General features: G+C 43.6%; 1 protein-coding gene and 1 pseudogene across 1 annotated transcript; both read left to right on the top strand.

Annotated features, from left to right (window-relative positions):
* Window positions 1-2,017: 2,017 nt before the first annotated feature.
* Window positions 2,018-2,654, top strand: LOC129008071 (glycolipid transfer protein-like). The gene has a single exon (XM_054439819.2). It carries the CDS (start codon window positions 2,025-2,027, stop codon window positions 2,652-2,654), a length of 630 nt encoding a protein of 209 aa, XP_054295794.1. The 5' UTR covers window positions 2,018-2,024.
* A 2-nt stretch (window positions 2,655-2,656) lies between these two features.
* LOC129008634 (mas-related G-protein coupled receptor member X3-like) lies at window positions 2,657-10,442 on the top strand (annotated as a pseudogene).
* The last annotated feature ends 4,268 nt before the right edge of the window (window positions 10,443-14,710 follow it).

Genomic DNA, 14,710 nt, shown 5'->3' with positions numbered 1-14,710 from the left:
AGTGACTTGGATAAGCCAGAGGACATTCTGTTAAGTGAAATATGCAAGGCACAGGAAGAAAAATAGTGCATGATCTCACTCATATGTAGAATCTAAACGAGGTGATCTCACAGAAGTTGAGAGTAAAATGGTGGTTGCCATAGGCTAAGTAGGTTAGGTGAAAGGGGAGATGAGTAGACACTGGTCAAAGGATATGTAATTACATTTAGATGGGAGGAACATCCTGGGTTGATATCCAAGGGAAATGAAATCAGTATATTGAAAAAATATACTGATTTTTTTTTTTTTTTGAGACAGAGTCTTGCTCTATTACCCAGGCTGGAGTGCAGTGGTGCAATCTCGGCCCATTGCAAACTCTGCCTCCTGGGTTCAAGTGATTCTCCTGCTTCAGCCTCCTGAGTAGCTGGGATTACAGGCACCCACCACCACAGCCAGCTAATTTTTGTATTTTTAGTGGAGATGGGGTTCATCACATTGGCTAGGCTGGTCTCATACTCCTGACCTCAGGTGATCACCCACCTCGGCCTCCCAAAGTTCTGGGATTACAGATGAGCCACCACGCCCGGCCTGGAGGAACAATTTTAAGAGATCTATTATACAGCATGGTGACTGTAGCTGATGATAGTATATTGTGTTCTGAAAAATGCAGAGTGGGTAAGTGTTCTCACCACAAAAATACCATATGAGGTAATATATTTGTTATTTAGCTAAATTTATACCACAATGTCTATGTACTTCAGCATCACATTGTACAGGATAGATCCATACAATTTGAACTGTCCAAAAACTTTTTTAATTTAGTTGCTGAGGAGTATTTCCTTGTAGGGATACAGTAAGTGTTGTGTCATTATTCTTGGTGAAAATACATTTGCTTTGTTTCCATTTTAGCTATTAAATAAAGCTGCTATTAACATTTGTGTACAAACTTTTAAGTGAACATCCTTATCCACTCTCTTGGATACATTCCAAAGATAAATTGCTGAGTGATATGGTAAGTGTATATTTAACTTTTTAAGAAAATTAAAACAGTTTTCTAGAGTACTGTACCATTTTACTTCTCCACTGGCAATGTATAGAAGATCCACTTTCTCTAAATCCTTGCCAATATTTGAAACTATGAGTATTTTTTTACTTTAGCTTTCTAAGAGATGTATACTGCTGTATCATCATGGTTTCTTCTGAGACCTCTCTCCTGTTCTTGTAGATGGGGTCTTTTTCTCCCTGTGTCTTCACAGGGTCTTCCCTCTGTATGTTTGTGTCCTAATCTCTTCTTCTCATAGGGACATCAGTCATGTTGGATTAAGGCTCACTCTAATGAACTCATTTTAACTTAACTAGCTCTCTGAAGACCTCCTTCCCCAAAATACTCATATTTTGAGATACTGGGGCTAAGTATTTCAACATATGAATATTAGAGGGACACAATTCAGCCCATAACAAGGTCTTTTTAAAATATATGCTCAGCATTGAAGAATATTTCTGAATATTTTAAATAGGTTCTAATTCAAATGACATTATTTTTTAAATGACAAGTAGCTTAATTTGGCTACAGCATGAGACACAAGAAGGGCAGTGATAGAAGATAAGCCTTTAATTTTTTAATATTCATACCAAATGAAAATAAATAACAAATTTCATGAAGTAGAGGGAGGAAAAATAAGGATATATTATATGTGCTGAACTCTTTACATTTTATAAGGGATGTCCATTAAGCCACTCCTTAATACTGATAAATTAAAAATAGAAATACGTTTACTATTCAGAGCTCATAATTTTAAAAAGTAAGAATAAAAAGTGTAGCAAAGTGAAGCCTCTGGAGAACAGATTTAGGGACTCTTTCACTTTGTATGTACTACGTTGTCATTTGGAATTAAAATACACACATAGATGCATTATCACTGTGATCATGAAAACGTACCAAAAAAAGGGCTGTGACGGCCCCGGCGCTGACGGCGGCGGGCGGGGGGTGCGGTGTGGACGCCCGCGGTGCCGGCTGGGGCATCACCACGGGCCTCGACCCCGAAATGGCGCTGCTGGCCGAACACCTGCTGAAGCCGCTGCCGGCAGACAAGCAGATCAAGACCGGGCCCTTCCTCAAGGCGGTGTCCCACCTGCCGCCCTTCTTCGATTGCCTTGGGTCCCCAGTGTTTACTCCCATCAAGGCAGACATAAGAGGCAACATCACGAAAATCAAAGCTGTGTACGACACCAACCCAGCCAAGTTCCGGACCCTGCAGAACATCCTGGAGGTGGAGAAAGAAATGTATGGAGCAGAGCGGCCCAAAGTAGGGGCCACACTGGCGCTGATGTGGCTGAAAAGAGGCCTCCGCTTCATCCAGGTCTTCCTCCAGAGCATCTGCGACGAGGAGCGGGATGAGAACCACCCCAACCTCATCCGCGTCAACGCCACCAAGGCCTACGAAATGGCCCTCAAGAAGTACCACGGCTGGACCGTGCAGAAGATCTTCCAGGCAGCACTGTACGCGGCCTCCTGTAAGTCCGACTTCCTGAAAGCGCTCTCCAAGGGGCAGAATGTGACGGAGGAGGAGTGCCTGGAGAAGATCCCCCTCTTCCTAGTCAACTACACGGCGACCATCGATGTCATCTACGAGACATACACCCAGATGAACGCTGAGCTTAACTACAAGGTGTAAGCATGCCCACCGCTGGACACGCACCCGACTCGTGGCCACACGGAGAAACGGCAAACCAGAATCACTGTGAATCAAGTCGGTGAGCTGCCCCTGGTCTGCATCCCCCAGGGTCTTGCCCAGGGTCCTGCCAGAGTCTGCAGGGGACAGCCCTCGTTTTTTAAGTCTTTTTTTTTTTTTTTTTTTTTTTTTGGTCTATTCTAAAGGACCAGTAAATAATGATCTTACTTCCAAATCTCCTTGGAATTTCACGACAGCACAGACTGACTTTATACCTTCATTTCGGTGTGGTAAAAATCGATTAACACTTCCAATGTGTCAAGTCCTAGGGTTTTTTGGTTTTGTTTTGTCACCAACGAGGAACATGGCTCTGGGTGAATGGTGTCATCCACCTCGCTCTAAAAATAAGCACATGATGGCTGGGCGCCGTGGCTCACGCCTGTAATCCCAGCACTTTGGGAGGCCGAGACGGGCGGATCACCTGAGGTCAGGAGTTTGAGACCAGCCTGGCCAACATGGTGAAACCCCATCTCTACTAAAAATATAAAAAATTAGCCAGGTGTGGTGGCACGCGCCTGTAGTTCCAGCTACTCAGGAGGCTGAGGCAGGAGAATCGCTTGAACCCAGGAGGTGGAGGTTGCAGTGAGCTGAGATCGCACCATTGCACTCCAGCCTGGGCAACAAGAGCAAAAATCCATCTCAAAAAAAAAAAAAAAGAGGCAGGTGGATCACTTGAGGTGAGGGTTTGAGATCAGCCTGACCAACATGGTGAAACCCTGTCTCTACTAAAAATATAAAATTAGCCAGGCATGGTAGCGCATGCCTGTAATCCCATCTTCTTGGGAGGCTGAGGCAGGAGAATCACTACAACCCGGGAGGTGGAGGTAGCAGTAGCTGAGATCGCGCCACTGCATTCCAGCCTGGGCAACAAGAGTGAAACTCCGTCTCAAAAAAAAAAAAAAAAAAAAAAAAGCAGGTGACCTTATGAGACTCTCACTGTATTGCTATTTTGGTTATTTTAAGGACTATAAAGAGTTTGATTTGAAATTATGCAGGGCCCCTATGTGGGATTTTTTTAAAAAGCAAACTGGTGTGTATTCTCATGCCGTTTGCACAGCCCAGCCTCACAGCACTATTATAAACCCTGCTCTTTCTGTCTCACTAGACAGGTTTTTTTGTTCGTTTTCTTTTTTCTGGTTGTTTTTGTTGTTGTTGTTGTTGTTGTTGTTTTACAGCTGAAACCAACCAGCAAGCCCTTGATGACCAAGAGACGTTTCTTTCAAAGCTATAGGGCACAAACAATTGACCATAGAAGACTCTGTTTGCATTCTTCTGCAGAATTATTTCCTTCAGGGACACATTTTCCAACCTAAGAAACTACCTACTGTGTGTATTCTCTTGACAGGGAGAGATGAACCCTTCAGCTGCTAAGATCCAAGAAAACGCCTCACTGCCTTAACCTTAACTGTTCTTCCTGGCGCTAACAAGAGCTGTATTTTTTAAAGTGCTGGGGCAAACAAAGCAACCCCAAAAGAGTTGATGTGTGTTTTAAAAGAAAAAACCCAATGAGGAACAACTGGAGATTTTTATGCAGAAACTAAATAATCCTTAATAAATAAATCTCTATTTTGGAATCACAAAAAAAAAAAAAAGAAAGAAAGAAAACATACCAAGAAAAGTAGAATCAGGCCATTGTAAGTATTGAATGACCCTATGATCCACTTTATTCTTTAGCTATAAAGCTCCACAATGCAAGCTCTCATTGCTTGATGGTACTACCTAGGCTTGCAGTTGGCAATTAAGGGTCCAGAACAGCAATTACTTACAGGGAGGTGAACCAGAAAGGATGGGATGAGAGAGGCTAATGTGTTAGTGGAAATGGGGTAGAGGCTAAGAAACATCTTAGTGAGAAATCCTGCCTCAAATGCCTCTGGTCTCTAATTTTTCTGTAGTTCTTGTGCAGGAAATCACAAGATGTCCAGCAACTTGATAAGCCTGGTTTAGTCAACTTTCACTTCTGCTCCTGTAGGCATCTTCACAATTAGAGAACATAGAAAAATCCTCAGGTAGAAAAGAAGTCATATTAAAAAGACACTGTAAACACATAGTGTTTTGTTTTGTTTTGTTTTGTTTTGTTTTGTTTTGTGTTTTGTTTTGTGATGGAGTTGCACTCTATTGCCCAGGCTGGAGTGCAGTGGTGTGATCTCGGCTCACTGCAACCTCCACCTCCCGGGTTCCAGCAATTCTCCTGTCTCAGCCTCCTGAGTAGCTGGGATTATAGGTGCACACCACCATGCCTGGCTAATTTTTGTATTTTTAGTAGAGACAGGGTTTCACCATATTGGTTGGGCTGGTCTTGAACTCCTGACCTCAGGTGATCCACCTGCCTCGGGTTCCCAAGGTGCTGGGATTACAAGCATGAGCCACCAAGCGCAGCCGTAAACACATGTTTACAGCAGCACAATTTGCAATTGCAAAAATATGGAACCAGCCTAAATGCTCATCAACCAATGAGTGGATGAAGAAAAAGAAACAACATAACGGCATTCACAGCAACCTGGTTGGAGTTGGAGACCATTATCCTAAGTGAAGTACCTCAGGAATGAAAAACCAAATATTGTATGTTCTCACTCTTAAGTGGGAGCTAAGCTATGAGGGTGCAAAGGCATGAGAATGATATAATGGACTTTGGGGACTGGGGGGAAGGGCGGGAGGGAAGTGAGGGATAAAAGACTACACATTGGATACAGTGTACACTGCTCGGGTGATGGGTGCACCAAAATCTCAGAAACACCAACAAAGAACCTACTCATGTAATCAAATACCACCTGTTCCCCCAAAACTATTTAAATAATAATAATTTCATGAAAGAAAAAGGAAAAACAAGAAAAATTCTCAGGCATTACCCAATCCAAGAAAGGCTGTCCCCATTCAGCACCAGACAACTCTCCACCTCTGGATAAAAGAATGGAGGAAAGGTAAGGGTATATACCAAAAACTGTCTGATTTCCAGTTACAACTTTTGCTCTAGTTTTATATCCCTGTGCCTATACCTTGGAGTGCTACATGCAGTGGGTGATGGTGCCTCCCTCAAGAAAAGGCAAGAGACATGAGGCCTCCTTCTGGAGACTGAGTACTGGCAGCCTAAACTATGGCAGTTCCAAATGGAGTCAAGTGGACCTTTCTCTCTTCGGATCCATCTCCCTGTATCACTCCCTTTATTCCAACCATTCAAATCTGCTTTCATGGAAAGAAGCTGCCTCTTACATTCATTTAAGGAGTAGGATAACATACAGGCATTGCTTCCCAGAGCTGAACTGCTGTACACCCAGGTTTTATTGCATTACTTGCTTTTCAAAGTTATTCTCCTTTGTATATTTGGAAAGGTCCAGGAAGAAACAAATGGTCCTAACTGAAATAATTGAGGAGTGTTTCATGAGGGAACTATTTACTAAGATGGGCAGAGTTAAAGGAAAGAGACAATGCCTAGGGCAGCACCCTGAGCAGCAATAGTGGAGCACTGCTTCCTCTCCTAGGTTTAAAGGGACAGGGAAGGAGGAGTTATCATTGAAATCATAGCTTTACCTGTAGCTAGCTGTAGGGGCGGGAGAGGACAACCAGGCAGGTGGAGGAGCCCTGCATCACCAACACACAGCCACATAGGCAGACAGCCAGGAAGTGAAAATCCAAAATCACTCTCCTCCTGCTGGGATCTCCCAGTGGCTCAATTCAACCAGAAACCAGAAGGAAAAGAAACCCACTGATGAGGTAAGCATCCCTCTTGGGATGTCAAACAGAATGGAAAAGGGTGGGGAAAAAATATCCAGGGCCAATGAGATGATCCCTCAAACCTCCCTTTATTCCTGGGGTTTTCTCTGTCTAAATGTTATTAAACCATTTTTTTCATCACATCTCCATCAGTTACTTTTCTTCCTGTTTGCACTTTCTTTCTGTAGTGTCACTTTTATGAAATAATCTTCCATATTCATCAAAAATTCCCTGAAAATGGAATGTAATTGAAAAAGCAAAAACTTTTTCCTTATTGGTCAGAGTATAAGTGTGGCTGCTCTAAAAAAGTCCCATAGTAACAATGACTTCTGTAAAAAAGTTTACTAGACCTGGGCTGGGCTGGAGGTTCCAGGCATCAGACACCAGGAGCCCTTCCATGTTGCTGCTCCCTAATCCCTAGAAAGGTGCCCTCATCTTGTGATTCTGCAGGCTTCCAGCGACATCAACATTCCAGCCTGGGATGAAGAAGAGGAGGAGAGAGGGAGACCACACTTCTTCCATTAATCCAAGAGTCAGTTACATCATATCTGCTCACCTACCATTGTCTAGTGCCTAATCACAAGATGTCATAAACATCAAGGCAGGGGTTGGGGTAAATAGGATCCTTTTCATGATTTGTAACTCTCAGAAATACTATGTGACAGGCCGGGCGCAGTGGCTCACACCTGTAATCCCAGCACTTTGGGAGGTCAAGGCGGGTGGATCACCTGAGGTCAGGAGTTCCAGACCAGCCTGGCCAACATGGTGAAACCCCTGTCTCTACTAAAAATACAAAAATTAGCCGGGCATGGTGGCAGTTGCCTGTAATCCCAGCTACTCGAGAGGCTGAGGCAGGAGAATCACTTGAACCTGGGAGGCGGAGGTTGCAGTGACTCGAGGTCACACCACTGCACCCCAGCCTGGGTGGCCGAGTGAGACTCCATCTCAAAAAAATAAAAAATAAAAAAAAAGCAATACTATGTGACTGAGGAAAGGAATGGTTAGCAGGGGACATTAGCAGTCTCTACAGACCCTAATAGTCTCTCAGATTCTGTGTTCACATGACAATTTTTTGGGTGTTCCCCCAAGAAATAATGATTGATAGGGCAGAAGAAAGTGGAAAAGCCTCAGATAGGGCTCCAGAAGACAGAGGCTGGTATTGGCCATGCTCTTCATGATGTGAACAGGAAAATCCAATGTACTCTTTAAGCCTCTTCCTGTATTAACTGAGAATATTACACAAAGTGGCCCTCAGGAGCACATGCTAAATGTTGAGGACACAATAGTGAACAAATACAGGTACAACTTAGTTATGAAGGTTCAGCTTTGATAAGGAAGACAAATGTATCACACCCGAATAATACATTTACAAACTGTTCAGTACCTTGCGTGGGAGCAACGGAAGTCTTGGTTTTCCTTCCTTTTCTTTTCCTGGCCAAGCAAGGCTGTGGGAGTTTGTCTCTCTAAGAGAGCTCATGGTGGATGCATTCACGCCTGATGCTTCTCTCCACCGTCGGAAGAAGATGCATCCTCTTTCCACTTAGAGGCCTCCTGATTTATTGAATCCTCTGGATGACCGAGTGATGACTACATTTGTAGGGTAGAAAAGGGCTCCTGGATTCTCCTATCTGTTCCTAATTGGCTTTCACCCATCTCTCTTTTGTTTCCTATTTGATTTGCTTCTCATTCTCTCTCTAACTGAAGTTTGTTATAGTTAGCTTTTTTTCAACCCCTAATCTTGACAATCAACTTGGATGTAACTTGGGAATTACTCCCCTGCTTTCCCCCTCAAACATGTGTATTGAACGCTTGGTGGTGTTGGGGCCAAAGGGCTGGACCTAAGATTGAATCCTGAGGCAGCCCTGTTAAGTTCAAATCCACATTGTGTGAGACCAAGGAATAATTATGCATCCATTTTGTGCCCCTATGCCATCCTCTGTAAAATGAGAATATTAACAATCCTTCCCTCCTAAGCTCTTGAGAAGATTAAAGGAGACAGTAGCTGGTAAACTCTCAATCAGCTGCTGTTATTTACCTGGATGAGAGCTAGTCCTCTGTCTCCAGTTGAAATCTGCATGAGCATCTCTCTTTATACTCCAAGCCTGGCGCTTTTTCTATATCCCAACATAGACTCCTCTCACACAGAAGATTTATCCAGCAAAAGAAACTCTCCTAAAGATCTCCTGGGAAAGAGTGAAGTAGGTTTATGTTGTGCACACCACTTAGTAGTCTTCCATCTCTATTCCTACACTTCAATTTCCTCCTTCAGTGGCACTCAGACCTCACACTCACTCCTTCATCCACTATATTGCTGAGCAATTCAGCTCAAATCCACTTCCTACCCCAACATTGTGTACCAAAATGCTTCCAGGTGTTCAGCAAAGCCATATTGAGTCCTCATATCAAAGGCACATCAGTGGTCAACTTCAGTTATCTGGGCACACATCAGTAATTACTCTTAACACACACAGAGCTGTTCAGAAAAAGAATTCTGAATAAATGAAATTTTCTTCATTTCATTATATATGTGTGTTCTAATGTTTTTAATTGTGCCTTCATTTTTATTTCCCATTTAACCACCAAATCTGCCACTACCATTAGGCTCCTCATTCATGCATTCATTCATTGAATAAATATTTGTGGAGAACACAGTGTGCTGAACAAGGAGCTAGGCACTGGGGTTATAAAAAGTGCTTCTGACTTCAATGATGGACACACAGAGCCATTTCTAACCCACAAGGCCCAGCCATTCTTACATCTGTCCTGGAAAAATGTTACATTGCTCTCATGTCCCTTAAATCATGGTCTTCTTTCTCCTCCATGGATAGACCACTCCTAGTCATGGGGGTGTCACAGTTACCTCTTTGTCTTTCTGAATTGCTGCACCTGAGGGAAAATTTCTGGTCCAGGAGAGAGTAATGCTTGGGTCCATAGCCCTAGCCGGTTGAGTGAAGGTATTTCCAGCATAGAATAGTCCCATGTCAGCAGAGGACCTCTGCTGCAATAGAGCTCAGGCTTTAGAGCCAGCGAGAACTGGGTTTGAATCTAGTTTCAAGGGATCTCTACCTTTTGATTTGTTATTTATTCTCTATAAGCCTGTCTCCTTTCTCCGTAAAATGGGGACAGTAATTCACACATTGCAGAGTGGTCCTACAAATCAGAGATCATACAGATGGTGTTCAAATCTTGTTTGTGCTCCCATAACCTTCCAGGGGCACCAGTGGAGGGTTCTGAGCATGGATCCAACCATTCCAGCCTGAAGGACAGAGCTCACACCAGTAAATAAAAACAAATGAGACTCCTCTTCTAACTTGTGACTTGGACACTCTGAACTTCTTCATCAGCATGATGACCTTTGCCTACCTTGCAGGCCTGAGCATGCTGAGCGCCATCAGTACCGAGCGCTGCCTGTCCATCCTGTGGCCTATCTGGTACTGCTGCTGCCACCCAAGAAACCTGTCAACAGTCATGTGTGCCCTGCTCTGGGCCCCGTCCCTGCTGCTGAGTACCCTGGAAGGGAAGTTTTGTGGCTTCTTAGTTAGTGATGGTGACTATGGTTGGTGTTGGACATTTGATTTCATCACTGCAGTGTGGCTGATTTTTTTATTTTTTAATTTTTTTGTGGTTCTCTGTGAGTCCAGCCTGGTTCTGCTGGTCAGGATTCTCTGTGGCTCCCTGCACATCCTGCTGACCAGGCTGTGTGACCATCCTGCTCACAGTGCTGCTCTTCCTTATTTGCAGCCTGCCCTTTGGCATTAAGTGGTTCCTATTATTCTGGATCCTCGTGGATTTGATGTCTTCCTTTGTCATTTGCATCCAGTTTCAGATGTCCTGTCCTCTCTTAACAGCAGTGCCAACCCCATCATTTACTTCTTCATGGGCTCCTTTAGGCAGCGTCAAAATTGGCAGAACCTGAAGCTGGTTCTCCAGAAGGCTCTGCAGGACACACCTGAGGTGGAGGAAGGTGGAGGGCGGCTTCCTCAGGAAACCCTGGAGCTGTCGGGAAGCAGATTGGAGCAGTGAGGAAGAACCTCTGCCCTGTCAGTCAGACAGGACTTTGAGAGCAACACTATCCTGCCAGCATTGACAGTTACCTGCTCTTCTCTCAGCCTCATGCCTCTGAAGTGTGTTAGTGATTCCTCAGTGACTTTGGGTAGATTAATTTTAGCTTTGTTTTTCCAGTTGTTGTTTTTTTTTTTTTCTTAGAAAAAGCAGTCTAAACTAAGAACATCTCCATCTTTCTTGACTGTACCAATAAATTCTTTTTTTTTCTTTTTCTGGAAATGGGAAAGGAGGGAATTCATAGTAGCATTGTTAATAAAAGCATAGAAGTAATTTAGGGAATGGTGATCTGTATGTAAATGAGTTTCTTTCCTTGTGCCACCCCAAGTATTTTGTCATTGATATGATTTGGCTATGTTCCCACCCAAATCTCATCTTGAATTCTCATGTGTTGTGGGAGGGACCCAGTGAGAGGTAATTGAATCATGGGGCAAGTCTTTCCCATGCTGTTCTCATGATAGTGAGTGAGTCTCATGAGATCTGATGGTTTTAAAAAGAGGAGTTCCCCTGTACAAGTTCTCTCTTTGCCTGCTGCCATCCATGTAAGACGTGCGTTGCTCCTCCTTGCCTTCTGCCATGATTGTGAGGCTTCCCCAGCCACGTGGAACTGTAAGTCCAATTAAGCCTCTTTCTTTTGTAAATTGCCCCCATCTTGGGTATGTCTTTATGAGCAGCATGAAAATGGACTGGTCATAGTTGCAAGATCCCTCTTAAGAGGACTCTAAAGGCCAGGCACAGTGACACATGCCTGTAGTCTCAGAACTTTGGGAGACCCAGGCAAGAGGATCTCTTGAGTCCAGGAGTTTGAGGCTTGGAGTTCAAGACTAGCTGGGCAACATAGCAAGACACTATCTCCACAAAAAATTAAAAATTAGTCATGCACAGTGGCACATGCTGTAGTCACAGCTACTTGGGAGGCTGGGGTGGGAGGATTGCTTCAGTGCAGAAGGTCACGGCTGCAGTGAGCCAGGATTGCACAACTACACTCCAGCCTAGGCAACAGAGCAAGACCTTGTCTCTAAAAAAAAATTTAATTTAATTTTTAAAAAAGAAGGCTCATAAGGCTGGAGTGCTTTAAACAATGACCAGTGTCTGTAGTGGCCTTGAAGTGATAGGGGTTGGCAATCCTTTTGTGAAATTAGTTGGAATGAACTGTTCAATATCCAAGTCTTGTGCAGGCCAGCCAGGTCAGCCTAGCAGAAGAAGCCAAAAGGCAATGTCTTACCCTCCCAACATTCCTCCCCGGAATATGTCACATCCTTCAGGGTCAGAAAACATTGGTAAAAACAACAGGGAGATAGAACAAAGAGAAGTGGGGGAGTAGGGGGAAAGAGAGAAGCAGTGGAAAGCACCCCCTTCTCTGGTGCAGCATTTTTGCCTGCAAAAGACCCAAAGTGGAATTAGGGAAGATAGTTCATCTTTAAATTAAGTTCAACATTTTGTTCCTCACATAAAAATCCAACTCTAAACTTCTTTATAGGCTTGATATGGATAATGGATTGAAAGTTGGTAACTGGTTATCCAAAAACTTCACATTTAAATTCTGCATTTCACCTTGCACCTCTTTTGAAATGCAGTATCTATAGTGTCTTTTTTTTTTTTTTTAAGTAGAGACGTGGTTTCCACGTTGGCCAGGCTGGTCTTGAACTCCTGACCTCAGGTGATCTGCCTGCCTCGGCCTCCCAAAGTACTAGGATTACAGGTGTGAGTCACCCCACCCAGCCTAGTGTCTTGATATTTCAGTTAAAACTCCTGTTTCAACATCCTGCTACACATATGAGAGAATAATGCATATCAATTTCAGAGGCTCTGAAGAGATCAGTGAGAGGAGAGATGCAGGTTTGAGCCTCTAGGTATATCTGTAAAATTGTATTGATTTATTTTAAAAACCAATTGGAAGAAAATATGACAAAATTTTAACATATGCTTCATTTTAGAGATGTGTGTATGATGCTTATTATATGATCTTATGGGCTGTGTGTCTTGGTTTACGAACTTCTCATTAACATACCCCTCATCAACATCACCCTCATTCTTGGCGACTTCGATTATCCACATAGGTAGTCAACCCAACCAACTGATCTTTCCATTGTTTTTTAACTTTTCATTCTGAATTAATTACAGATTAACCAGAAGTTTCAAAACTAGTACAGAGAGTTCCTGTGTACCCTACACCCAGCCTCCACCAATGATGATAGATTGCATAAATATAGTATATTATCAGGCAATTGACACTGGTGCAATAAAGTTATCTATACCATAGCTAACCATTCAGATATCACTAGTTTTTTATACGCTCATTTTTTTTTTGGTTGCGGATTTCCCTTTGCGAATCATACTATGACATTTTATCACATGTATAGATTGACGTAACTACCACCACATTCAAGATATAGGACTGTTACTTCACCACAAAAGAACTCTCTTAGGTTACACATTATAGTCACACCCACACCCATCCCCCTTCCCAAATCCCTGGCTAGCAACCACTTACTTGCTCTTTATCTCTATAATTTTGTCATTTCAAAAATGTTATAAAATGGAATCACATAGTATATAACCTTTTTGAGTTTGACTTTCTTCACTCAGCATAATGTCCTCAAGATCTACCCAAGTTGTTGCAGTAAGTAATTTGTTGTTGATTTTCTTTTTCTTTTTTTTTTTTTGAGACTGAGTCTCGCTCTGTGGCCCAGGCTGGAATGCAGTGGCGCGGTCTCGGCTCACTGCAAGATCCACCTCCCAGGTTCACACCATTCTCCTGCCTCAGCCTCCCGAGTAGCTGGGACTACAGGCACCCACTACCACGCCTGGCTAATTTTTTGTATTTTTAGTAGAGACGGGGTTTCACCGTGTTAGCCAGGATGGTCTCAATCTTCTGACCTCATGATCCGCCCGCCTCGGCCTCCCAAATTGCTAGGATTACAGGCGTGAGCCACCACGCCCAGCCGTTGATTTTCTTAAATTGTTAAGTAAACTTCTATTCTCCAGGGGTATTATAGTTTCTTTAACTATTCATAAGTGGAAAGACATTTGGATTGTTTCCACTTTGGCTATTATAAATAAAGCTGCTTGTATTAGTCTGTTTTCACACTGCTGATAAAGACATATACCTGAGACTGGGCAATTTACAAAAGGAAAAGGTATAATTGGACTCACAGTTCCACATGGCTGGGGAGGCCTCATGATCATGGCAGAAGGCAAGGAAGGGCAAGTCACATCTTATGAGAATGGCCGCAGGCAAAGAGAGAACTTGTGCAGGCAAACTCCCATTTTTTTAAAGTCATCAGATCTCATAAAGACTTATTCACTATCACAAGAACAGCATGGAAAAGACCCGCCCCAAAATTCAATCACCTCCTGCCGGGTTCCTCCTATGATATGTGGGAATTGTGGGAGTTACAATTCAAGATGAGATTTGGGTTGGGACACAGCCAACCCATATCATTCCACCCCCGGCCCCTCCCAAATCTCATGTCCTCACATTTCAAAACCAATCATGCCTTCCCAACAGTTCCCCAAAGACTTAACTCATTTCAGCATTAACTCAAAAGCCCACAGTCCAGTATCCCATCTGAGACAAGGCAAGTCCCTTTCACCTATGAGCCTGTAAAATCAAAAGCAAGTTAGTTACTTACTAGATACAATGGGGGTACAGGCACCGGGTAAATACAGCCATTTCAAATGGAGGAATTAGCCAAAACAAAGGGGCTACAGGCCCTATGCAAGTCTGAAATCCAGCAGGGCAGTCAAATCTTAAAGCTCCAAAATGATCTCCTCTGACTCCATGTCTCACATCCAGGTCACACTGACGCAAGAGGAGGGTTCCCATGGTCTTGGCAGCTCTGCCCCTGTGGCCTTGCAGGGTATAGCCTCCCTCCCAGCTGCTTTCATGGGCTGGCGTTGAGTGTCTGCAGCTTTTCCAGACACACAGTGCAAACTGTCAGTGGATCTACCATTCTGGGGCCTGGAGGACAGTGTCCCTCTTCTCACAGCTCCACTAGACAGTGCCTCAATAGGTACTCTGTGTCGGGGCTCTGACCCACATTTCCCTTCCACACTGCTCCAGCAGAGGTTCTCCATGAGAGCCCCACCCCTACAGCAAAATTCTGTCTGGACATCCAGGCATTAACATACATTCCCTGAAATCTAGACGGAGGTTCCCAAACACCAATTCTTGACTTCTGTGCACTAGCAGTCTCAACACCATGTGGAAGCTGCCAAGACTTGAG

This window comes from Pongo pygmaeus, chromosome 9 (genome assembly GCF_028885625.2).
Source record: "Pongo pygmaeus isolate AG05252 chromosome 9, NHGRI_mPonPyg2-v2.0_pri, whole genome shotgun sequence".
In the NCBI taxonomy this organism is placed as follows: Eukaryota; Metazoa; Chordata; class Mammalia; order Primates; family Hominidae; genus Pongo; species Pongo pygmaeus.
The sequence above is the reverse complement of the archived record's forward strand: the minus strand, read 5'-3'. Positions and strand labels throughout refer to the sequence as shown.